Below are 12,146 nucleotides of genomic sequence, written 5' to 3'. Positions count from 1 at the left end.
TAATTTTTTTTTTAACTGTAGTGTCATGTAAATGCTGGTTATATCTATATTAAGACCGGATGACAGGAGTTAGGCCTTAGGCTAAGTACAAGATGCCAAAGAACAGTATTCTAACCCTTCTAATAAAATATTGACTCAGAGTCGACGCGTATTGATATTGGTCATGACAAATGATTTGAAGATAACCACTTCTAAATGACACCGCCCACTCAAAAAAAAAAAAAAATGGTGGTCTATTCCAATTGAACCCGAATCCACTAGAAACTATCATTTTCGGGTTTGGGCTTAAATCGAACCCGTTAGCACACCCGCCCGCAAAAAAAAGCCAGTCCCTCCCTCTCTTTCCTCGTTTTCTCTCTCTAGGGCACGGACACTGTGTCTCCGATCTCTTCGATTCCTCCATCGGCAAACTCCGGCGAAATCTCCGGCGATGGCGCGCGAAATCTCAGATGTAAGCTCCCCTTCAACTCTCTATCACTTCAGGATCCAATTTTGACCTAAATTACCCAACTCTCAAATTTCATCAACCAGCCAAGGCTCATTTCAGCTCAAATTTCTGCAATATAAGCTTTGTAACTTCTTTGGAATTCATCTTATTTTGATCTCAGCAACCCTTTGACTTGATCTCGATAGTTGAACACTTAAACGGAGTTCCCTCTAAAGAGATCACTAAGTCGTTGAAAGACGCCGAGGGTTTCATCATACAGTGCAGTAATGGGAGAGGGTCAGTGAGGCAGGTGAGATTGCTGGTACTTAGTTGGGGCTTCTATTTGATTCCTCGTGACCTTGTTGTTGTTTGATCCAGGTCGATGTGGAGAAGCTCGCGGCTTCTCTCCCTTTGCACCTAATTGCGGTGCTTTTGTCGTCGGATACTGGAACACGGTTGGCTCATTTGCTTCGTGGTGTTCGACTTTTGCACGTGTTGTGCGATGCGGCTTCTCGCCATAACAGACTTGAGCAGGTCTCATTCTCGCCAAATCTTTAATTTCTTGTTGGCATGAGGTTTATATTTTACTTGAAAGGTTAAGAGTGTGGAATGCGGATTAGTTATGTATATCAAGCAAACTTAACACACGGGCACTTTTGTTACATGGGAAGTCCAACATAAGTCGTTAGGGAAGGCAGAGTGGATGAGGCTAAACGGGTATTCTTTAATTGCCAATGCGAAGCATGTTGGAGATTGCCGAGTGTTTAACAATTGCTTCTTGTAAAATTTAGTTTTTCATTAAGTCAATCAATTAGTTGTTAATTTCCTCGTAACGTTGTGAATGAAACTTTGAATCTTGTTCAGAACCAAACTACAGCATAATTGTTCCATAAGTTCAGGTACTCTACTAGAGTGTTAAGTAGTTGCAGATCTCACCTGGGTCAATCTTCCTTTTCCCTTCTCAAAATTGAGTCTTACTTCATTGTTTGATCTTATTTCATTGAAAAACGCTGAAACAATGACAGATATTATGTAAATATTGATGATCTTTTGATTGTCTCTTTAAACTTGGCTATACAAATTGAACTCGTATTTGCTTACTTTTGCCACTTTCACCCTTTCTATATTCTCAATGTTACATGTAAAAGTGCACGGGACCTAATCTTTTTAGTCCGTAACTGTGCTTTTAGGGTACGAAGTGTTGATTTTGATCTAAGGTTATAGCATTTTGGATCGCATTGTAGAGTGTTTTTCCTACTGTGGGTTTATATCTATATCAAATATTATAGCACTTCATCTAAAATTATATCATTTAACTTAAGTTATAGCACTTGAACTACAATATAGTCAAAGTGCTATAGAATTAGTTAAAACACTATAATCTTAGTAAAAGTGTTATACTAGTGCCACCCAAACATTTATAGTTAAGAAAAAAACCCTAAATATAAGTGATGAGAGATTTATTCGCAACAACTATTTATTAATAGCATTATCTAAAACACCATTAAGTAATGTTTATCAGTTTATGCTAGGTATGCAAGAATCATTTAACTTTTTCATAATCAGATTATTTAACAAATCATGTAAAAGTGCAACCCATCTTCAAAAGTCATAGGTTTTCCAGCTTTTCGCTTGACTTTCAGACTTATCCCATATTATTCTCACTCTCACCAAAATTTTATAGTTCCAATGATCGCCCATAAATTACAATGGGAGAGTTTTGCGATTATACTTGAACATTCCAATTAACCAAAGGCCCATGTGAGTTATTTCTGATTTGTTAAGTTACTAATTATTCATTCCTTTGGGAAATGCCTCTTGCTTCTGATTTATATACTACTACAGATCTACAATTTTGCTTTGGTAATAACCATGTCCACCTTATATATTGTAGATTTAGTGGATTGGTACTTTACCACTTACTGGCTTGTAGGTTATAGTGTACAGGGTGCAGTTTTTCCTATACATCTGACTGTTTCATTTGGTCATGTAGTATAGGATGAAATTTATTATTAATTAAGTGGAAGGGAACCGTTTTTGTAGCATGAAGTTTCTGTTTTGCAATTTCCTTAGCGGTACTGTTTTACTTGATTGGTTTATTTGAAAAATCACCCTTTGTCTTATTTCAAGTTGTAGAGAAAATGCACTGTTCAGAACAAGAATTGTAAATGAATTAGTAAGTAACTCTGTAAAAGTTTCTCTGGCATGCTGGATAGTTAGATGATAATAATGTCCAAGCATTAGGACATTCTTTTTCATGACCATAATATCCATAAAAGATTGGCCTAGTTGAGTTATCAGCAACATTATTAACTCACTGCCTTAGATACACTGACAGGACATGTTTGAGTAGTTATTGAGTTCTAGAAAATGGTGTAGTACAGTATTGTGAAACTGTTACTTTCTGCATTATTTTGAATATGGACAGTTGTATTTTTTGACTGCTTAAATAACTGATCTCAGAAGCTCAAAATTATGCGAGTAAAAATTACATGTATCCATGTATTAGTTCAGAAATTGACTGCATCAGTAGAAATGCATGTGACAAATGCTTGTTCCTTAAAGCATTCATGGCGGTTTGATTAGTACCTCTTTCCTTTTTTGCTTATAATTATGCCATGCCTCACAAAATTTTTCTAACAGTTAATTCACATATTACTTGTTTGGTGTCTATTCATTCATCTACATATTCAAAAGTCTTGTGAAGTTCTTATACTGGGCAAACTTTCTTGCGATAGGTCATCTTTAAAAACAAATAATGTCCATAATCAATTTTTTGCCTCCTTGTAGATTCTGCTAGATGACGTCAAAGTCTCAGAACAGTTGCTTGATCTTGTATTCTTCATGTTAATTGTTCTTGCACAAACTGAGCAGGTTCAGTGACCTTCGACCACTGTGGTTTTAGTAAATCTTGTTTCATTATAGGCGTAAATGGTATGTTCGTCTAACTGTTGGATACTTTATTTAGGACTATGGTCTTGGAACTTCTGTGCCTCCTTTGCATTCAGCACTTGTTGCCTGCACCTTTCATCTTTTAACAGGTTATATTTCATCACAGTGGCACGAACTTGTACATGTTCTGCTAGCACATCCTAAGGTATGTAGACACATCCTGCTCTTGTTATTCTCAAGATCTGAATTTGGTGTTTATGTGCAATCAATAGTTATTGCATTTAGTGTTTTTATTACATAGATTCATTTTGTAATCAAGGTTTGGTTATGCATTATTTAACATGTTGTACTGTACATGCCTTTTGAGGTCTGCGGGTTTTGTATTTCTTCAATTTTTATTTTGATTTATTGCATAAAAAAGAAATCTGTAGATGAAGGCTTATTGATTTACCCAGTAATGCAGAATTCTATTCTATTGGAGTTCTGTGATTGCTAGATGCGGTAGGGCTTGAGGCTAGTGAATAAGGTCCGCAATGTTATTTGACTCAGAAGCTTATATGAAAAAGAATTCCTAGAGCAAGCAACAGGGTTGTGACTAAGGAAAATCATTGACTAGGAAAAAGTCGAGCATGAAACATGGAGTGAGTTACATGTATAACTCGCAAGGCATCAGGGAATAAAATGTTACGTAAAGTAGCGTGCTATAGAACTGGAAGGTTCCTTTCTTGGCATGTTGTATAAAGTAGTGTGTTTGAGAACCTAAGTAATCTGTTGCCTATGTTATTTTCGTAATTACAATATGACATTTTATCCCTTGATGCCAAACGCGGGACTCAAGTCAAGCGAAAATTGAATGAAATAAATGTGGGAATGAAACACTTATTCACGTTCTCACATTTGGGTGCAATTAGAGAATGAAGCAAGAATGACAATCTTTTTTATTTTTGGTATTGATGATTAATGAGCAATCAGGCTATATTTGGAATTTACCTTAACTTTTTGATTCCCACTTAAGTGGCAATCACAATTCCTTAACAACTCATTAGGAATGTTAATTTTCACAAAACGTAGGAACGAGCTCTCTAGCTTCGACAAAGATGTTGTATTTGGCAGACATGAATAAGAAGTGAAATGGGCATTCCATTCCCGCTCACTTCTGCATACCAAACGAGGTGTGAATGTAGATGGGGTTCAGTAAACTTTAACAATATCTAAAAGCTATTGGCCAGAGTATAGCTTAGAAGACATCTCAAGGTTTCTTACGAAAGAGGCTCACAAGAAGTTGATGCTCTCAAAGGTAGAAATAGGTATGTGAACAGAATTTACCTCAAAAGACAAGTGTCACTGTCGTATGGTTGATAGAAAATCAAAGTTGACTTACCAATGAATAAGGAAATACTATGGTTCTTACATATGATTTATGAATTTACTCAGAAGAAATTCGTCAAGATTACGCACTTCCCCCTATTTATCCTATAATATAATATAATATAATATAATATTATATATATGTATATATATAAGATAACATAAATAAGGTACAATAATAAAGTACAGTCAGTTGGATCTGACCTATTCTTGAAATATACAACTTGCACACGCTCCTTTTCCCAAAAAAAAGAAAAAAAAAATCAATACACCAAGTACTACACTTAGATTTATTGAATTCATTGCTAAAATATCGGTATTAAGCTTAAACTCACAATATCTCATATAAGCCACAATGCTATCAAAGACACGGGGGGTCATGTGCTCTAGGATGCGGGGCTGTGTTGAAGCACCCTGTGTCTAATGTGACAACGTTTTTTGCGTCTCGCAAGTGCTTCGCACACGAGGGGGCTTCCTACAGAGCACGCATGCAGAGCGTAGCTTGTTTATTTTTGTTCTTTTAACATTTCAATCGAGTCTTTATACATGATAATCTATATCTCGAAAAGAAAAATAAACTCGTTAGTCTATTTTACTAGACCGATTGAGGAGGCTAACTTGTTCTCTTTTACTATTTGATTGTGCTTCGATAATAGTCTAGATTTCACTTTTGATTTGGAAAATTATGAACTTTGCTACTAAATTAGGTGTTAACATTTTGAATTAAGCCCTTATTTTGTTATTTTACAGTAGATATTATTTATTTAGACCTACTTATGTGAAAATTTGTAAACATGTTCTTTGATGCTTGATTATCTATCTTGAAAAATTATGTGGGGTGCGCCAATGTTTTGAAAAAGCTCTTATGAAACTCGCTTCAAAAGTCGCTTTAGAACTTTTTGAAGGGGAAATGTTTCGAAACTCTATAAAGAAGCTATTTATTCATCGAATCTTATGCCTCAACTCTTAAATCATAACTGAAGTGTGCACTTCACACTTCATAAAGCACTTCTCTTTTGAAGTGCACACTTTAGACAAAGATAGGAGGATATAAAAGGACTTTTTGACTAATATTAAAATGCCCCTATATATCTTTAATATGGCCATGTGAGTGTAAATAAGATATATAAGTTAAACATGTAGCTTACTTCATTATAATGGGCATCTATACTTTACATATTTAATTCTTATTTACAACTAAGGATTGAATGTATCTATTTTTCATTTATTATACCACTATATATTATATATTATATGTTCATACTTTTACAAATTAAAATTAAAAGACTTAAACTCATGAGGCTTACGCCTCGTGCTTTGAAGTATATGCTTCACTTCATTGAAGGGTCTACGCCTTGCGCTTCTTCTTTTTCAAACATTGGATGGTGCATCTCGCTTCACTTGGGCTCATGCATAATGCGCCTTGTGCATGTGTGCGTAAAGTGACTTTGCGCACCGCATCGTGCATTGATAACACTGGTAAGCCATTATAATTTCCATTTAGAAGGAAAACATGTTAATATGTCCTGCCATTTGTCAGGTCACTACTGGTGAGCATTCCTCTGCTACACAGTTATGTGTAGTGAAAACTGTAAGATGTTATATGGTGTGAGTTTAGTGTTCTGCTATCCTAGTAGGATGAGCAGTCAACCAAATTCGCAGTTGCGTGAGGCAAGTGATTCTCACCTAAGAAAGTGAACAAATTTGCAATTACATAAAGGTTATTATCACAGCTGCTTTGCACTTTATAATACAGAGCATTTCAATGTACAAACAATAAAAATTTAAATGCCAACAAGGAACTAACACTGTTTATGGGATGAAAGGGATGAAAGAATTCAGCCATATTCAGTTCAAGAATAAAGGTAAGTTATATGAATTGAAAAGTAAGAATAAATCAAGTGTGTTGGGTTTGTACTTCATTTCAGGTTCTTCATGTTGGAAAAGTTGACGTCTTATGCATGCGGGGAGTTCTCGGTTGACTCCTTTTGCAAAGGATGTGGTGATTTTTATAGTTTTCCTTTTTCATCGGCATAGTTATTCTGATGTTCTAGTTTTAATAATTTTCGATAGTTCGAATATGCCCTACAATTTCCTCTATTCACTTTCATGTATATAATTATTTTTCCTTATGAACTCACATTGTTAACTGCAAGCAGTACCTCAACCTTTTCTCGACTTCCATATTTCTGTTAAATTTCAACATGTTCCCATGCATTTTGTGTATTTTGAAATGGTTTTACAATATTTCCTTTTCATTTCAGGTTGATATATTTATGGATGTAGCTTTTGATGCTGTGCATGCAGACATTAGGCTTTTATGTGTCAAGCTTTCTGGACTAGATAAGGACATCCTGTGCAAAAGTTCCAGTCTCCGTGCAGCCGAAACAACAGCTAATTTTCTTTGTCAACAATGTGAAGTTTCATTACAGTTCCTGTTGTCCTTGTGCCAGCAAAAACTGTTCCGTGACCGGCTTCTCAAAAATAAGGTGCATGTATCTGGAATAATTTTTGGCCTCCATTTCCAATTCTACTCTTTTTTACTGTATGAACATTTCTATGTTATGCTATTGGAGATGCATAGTGGGGTCTGAATAAAGAAATGGATGTTTTGATGAACTTTTTTTATTCTTTTTCTTTTATTTTTTTTCTTTTTTTATCAGGAACTTTAACAAGCATAAAATCAGAGTTTAGGGTTAACAACAAGGTTTTCAGTTGAGAAAAGGTGTAGAGATGCATTATAGTATGGCGCTTAGTTGATTCAGGGTTTGCTTGGGTAATCTGCCTTTGGTTGATCACAGAATGAAGACTATTGCTTTCTGCAATTTTATAGGAATCTACAAAATGTTGGTTGAACTAAATTCAAGAAAATGTGATTTGGAACGTGGAAGATAAGAAAGGAAAGGAATCAAATGGAGACGGGTAAGATGGAGAGTTGAAACCTAAAAGGAAGAAAAAGTAGAACGGAAGAGAAGGGAGAGATAAAACCCTTAACAAGGCATAAAATATCTCATACATCAGAAACTTCTTATGAGAAGTGACCTCATTCTGACATATACATGCCAACACTAAGGAACATAGAGTAATGAGAAACTTTTGTTGAAGAAGAAAGTATGTCCATTATGGACCATTATTCTTGGATTTATGGCTCTTCTGATCATGATTTCTATGCAATTTCTGTTTAGACTGTTTCATTCACATGTTTTCTATCAAACTTCATCAGGATTATTTTCTAGCAAATTCCTATAAGCCATGCTTTAGCAAATTTTTATCCCTATCGTGTTGCTTTCTTGTGAAATTTATCTTGCTCTTTTTGTTAAATTTTTCACTAGGGTTCTTTTTATGGTCGTAGCTACATACTCACATGCAAATTTATCTAGTAAATGTTATGGAGATCTTGTTGCTTAATGTTTTCTTGCAAGTTTGTCTTTTTCCCCCTTTCTTCTTCAGAAACAAATTTCCCCTACTTCATGTTTATGTTCGTTGCTGCATACTCATGTACATCACTACACTGTGATAATATCCTTTATGATGTTACAATAAACATTATATATGGCTTTAATTGCTGGACATCATGGCAATCTGTCTAGACAATCGAAGGGTTCACAACATAGAATTGCTTTAGGAATTTTAGGAGCCTTCTTTTTAGGTTCACATCATGCCACTCAGAGAAGAACTTCTTTTAAAGGCAACAGAAAACAATCTATTTCGATCTCAAGTGTTCTTAAATCTGAATGATTTCTGTCTAAAACTGATGGCCTTTTGATTATGAAATTCGACGAATGACTTGTATCAGAATCCTATTTGACTGAAATGAAATCAAATTAAGTTCCATTTTCATAATTTAAGCCTCTTCTGATTCGTCTAGCAAAATAGCAGCTATATATTGCATGTATGGATATAGATATATACGGTCATCAAACTTATTGTTTTAGGGGGGAGGGCAGAGAAACCCTGCCCTGGTCTTTTCACTATTGCACTGGCTATATCTGGTATGCAACTCATTCTCACAAATATCTTCTGATACTTTTCAGGAAAACTGTATGATAGATGAATTGTTAAATGAAACATAATCTGGCATTATATATAGACTAATTTACCTGTAAGTGTTTGTAGAACTTTGCCTGTATTTAATTAGTAAATTGATCAAAGCTAATCATATTGCAGGAACTATGTAAAACTGGGGGCATTTTTTCACTCTGTCTCACTATACTTAAGTTAAAGACACCATCTAGTTTTACAGAATCTCTACGTATTGTGGCTGCTGTTTCCAGGCTGAAATCAAAAGTTCTGTCAATTGTAAGTTCAAAGAAACCATATTGTCCTTGTAACTGTTTTTACAACCCCTAGCCAAGTTATGATTGATATCAGTGCTACATGATGGTGTCTCTTACTGCAGTTGCTGCAGCTTTGTGAAGCAGAGAGTGTTTCTTACCTCGATGAAGTCGCTGGTTCCCCAAAGAGCATGCGTTTGGCAAAATCTGTAGCGCTACAAGTCTGTTTCCTCTTTAATGTGTAGGAAACCACATATCTCTGTTTCTTGCAATAGCTGTATTCATTTATTATCTTACTGCTACAGATCCTTGATCTACTTAATGCTGCATTCAGCAAAGTAGTGAAGCAGAGTGGAAAGTCTGTTGATCGACATCCAACGGGTCTTGTGCTTCTTAACTCATTATGTCTGGCTGATATCTACTCTGATGATTCAAATTTCCGATCATTCTTTATGACAAATGCTGTAAGTAGTAATCTGCACTCCCATTTCAATGTATTGCCATGGCAGTTTTGTGTCATGTTATCTTTGCTTTTCCCCCCTTCCAGATTCAGGTTCTTATTGAAATTTTGGGTATACCTCATGAAGAATTTCGATCTCGTTGGTGTTCTACTGATATACCAATGGAGGAAGATATTAACTTGGAATATGATCCATTTACTGCAGCTGGTGTAGCATTATTATTTCTTTCACCTGATTGTGACAGTGCTTTATCGGCACCTGTTCCTCCAAGTGAGAATAATTTTGGCTGCCACAGTAATTTCAATGGTGCAATGTCCTTACTTACTTATGCACAGCAGAAAGCCTCATATTTGGTTAAAATAATAGCAAATCTACACTGTTTTATTCCTAACATTTGTGAAGGTGATGCCTTTTTCTTTATTCTTATGCAAATACCTTTTTATTTATTCCTACTATTCTACCCATATTTTTTAATCAACTATTTCACTATAAATAGAGGAAGAGAAGAATTTATTTCTCAACAAGTTTCTTGAGTGTTTGTGCATGGAGGCATCTGAATCCTGTAGATATCCATCAAATTTTAAAGAGAAGGCTGCCACAATTTGTGAAAACCTAAGTATACTTCTCCTTTTGCTTGTGGAACTGGTGATGTAATTTATTACTTTTTTTTAACTCTTTAGAATTGTATTCATGAACATGCAGGTTCTTTGGCTGATTACACAGCATCTTTGATTCCCAGCTTACTGAATGATGAAGATGTTAATCTCTTAAGGTGATTAACAACATGCTATTTCTGGGATAATTCTGCTTTCATTTGTATTCTTTCTATATGTCTCCATTGCAAGTGCACTAAGAACGTCTTATATTTTATCTGATTTCATTTCTAATTTGAAGATCTGGTCAAAGACTCATTTGTTAGATGCTTTAGAAAATAATTTTTTGGACAACTCATTCTTGTATTAGATTTTGGTAGGATATTTTATTGTCTATCAGAGTGTGTGTTCATTACAGACCAATACATGTTTCAGCCATAAAAAGATATATTTTTATGATTTTCGCAATAGGCTAATTAGACAAGACACAATTACACTTTATACTATAGTGTGGTGCCTAGTCATGAAATGTTTAGAATGACACAAATTAGTTGATTCCTCGCAGGGTTATCTGTCCCGAGCTTTTTTTTTTGTTACTACTATTGTCATAACTTATTATTAGCGTTAGCTGTTTCCGAAACCACTTCTTTAATTTTGTGTTTTGAACTTATGGCCTAAGGAGTGGCATTCTTCCTGCTTTCACCTTGTTGCTACTGTTAGGTTATTTATTTTGATATATTTGATTCATTTGCTTTTTTTTAATGAACTGAAGTAACTTATCTTCCAGAAGTATCAGAATTTAGAAAATTTTTCAAGTATGTCACCTTTAACTTAGAAAATAATTGGCAGCAATCCAATTGGTACTTTGGGATGCATAAGAACTCAAATGTTTAATATTAATCATTCCTATTGACTTGTTAATATATGCTCAGAATGACCAGAATATGGGTAACTACTTGAGAGGGATCTCAAATAGGATAAAAAGAAAAGCAAGCAAGGATCCTTTTGTTTGGATTGAGATGTGAAGGATTGAAATGCGAAACACCCGACAGTAGCAAGTGCTTAAGAAATGAACTCTTGAAACTGAAACTAGTTCTTTGTTAGGCTTGTATGGCATCTTGTGGCAGTTTGTAAGTATACTTGTCATATATTTCTGTGTTCTTTTAAAACTTTGTCAGTGCTGAAATGTTTTACTTAAAAATTAAAGGGGGGGCACCAATTTCTCTTTCTTTGATTCTCCAATAAATCACTTTTGAAAGTTGATTAGAATAATGTTTCCTATTCTAAATTGTACAGGAGAAGGTGCATGCTTGCTTGCAAATATTTTTTTAATCATTTTATCACTGGTTCTGTTTCTTTCTGTATGATGCAATTTAAGGACTAGCATAGAAATTCACAAAGAACATCAAACGCAACCTTTCAGTACATAATGGGTACTGATATTAGTAAGTGTCAGGTGAAAGTACCTTCAGAAGAGTAAAACAATAATATTTTACTTCTCCAATAATTATTGTGCTCGTATCAGCTGATCAACTTTCTTCAATATTTTTAACTTCTCTATGGACTTGCTTCTCTTGTCGAATGATATATTCATTTTTTGGTTATTAATTTATGTTCAGACTTTTCACTGAGCAACTAAAGAAGTTAATTCCTCCACAAGTTGATGACAATTTGATTAAGGTATAAGCTTCTATTGTTATTCATGACATTGTTATGCAATGATAAAATATTGAATCTACTAGATCATTATTTGTCAATTTCTCCTTTTTTTTGCTGATCCGAATTTCTCATTCGGACCTCTGAAACTATATAACCCAAGGCTGGCTATAGTCTCATTGATGCAACTCATGCAAATGGATTCATTGTGTAGGAACCTGATGCGAGAGATGTTAAAGCTACAATAAAGAAAATTGAAAATTTGCACCCTACAAATCAGTCTTTGCCTAACTGGAGTAAACTTTCAAATCCCGATTACATCAAAATGGACCAGGTTAGTTCCTCAGCTAAACCCTCAATACAGGATGACCATCAATTGTATCATCCTCTTCCTCTTACCTTGATCATGAGTTCACTTATGATCAGTGAAGTTTTTAAGTTCTGTTTGCTTCCTAATGTATGCTGAAACTGGAAT

The 12,146-nt window shown here is 34.8% G+C and overlaps 1 protein-coding gene across 2 annotated transcripts in view; it reads left to right on the top strand.

Moving 5' to 3' along the window:
• LOC109822938 (nodulin homeobox) overlaps positions 325-12,146 on the top strand; it is a 14,400-nt gene continuing 2,578 nt past the window's right edge. The window contains exons 1-14 of one of the 2 annotated variants that reach the window (XM_020389215.1): positions 325-451; positions 609-737; positions 806-961; positions 3,218-3,301; positions 3,396-3,524; positions 6,952-7,176; positions 8,855-8,986; positions 9,087-9,202; positions 9,296-9,425; positions 9,509-9,824; positions 9,919-10,038; positions 10,125-10,194; positions 11,635-11,695; positions 11,886-12,005. In XM_020389215.1, coding sequence (XP_020244804.1) covers positions 431-451; positions 609-737; positions 806-961; positions 3,218-3,301; positions 3,396-3,524; positions 6,952-7,176; positions 8,855-8,986; positions 9,087-9,202; positions 9,296-9,425; positions 9,509-9,824; positions 9,919-10,038; positions 10,125-10,194; positions 11,635-11,695; positions 11,886-12,005 — 1,809 coding nt within the window. In that variant the 5' untranslated portion in view covers positions 325-430. Of the gene's footprint in view, positions 452-608; positions 738-805; positions 962-3,217; positions 3,302-3,395; positions 3,525-6,951; positions 7,177-8,854; positions 8,987-9,086; positions 9,203-9,266; positions 9,426-9,508; positions 9,825-9,918; positions 10,039-10,124; positions 10,195-11,634; positions 11,696-11,885; positions 12,006-12,146 lie in introns of both variants that reach the window. The other variant, XM_020389214.1, reaches the window with a different exon arrangement.

The sequence above is a fragment of the Asparagus officinalis genome, chromosome 8, assembly GCF_001876935.1.
Source record: "Asparagus officinalis chromosome 8, Aspof.V1, whole genome shotgun sequence".
NCBI classification, from domain to species: domain Eukaryota; kingdom Viridiplantae; phylum Streptophyta; class Magnoliopsida; order Asparagales; family Asparagaceae; genus Asparagus; species Asparagus officinalis.
Note: the sequence above shows the minus strand (reverse complement) of the source record. Positions and strands in the feature narration are given on the sequence as shown.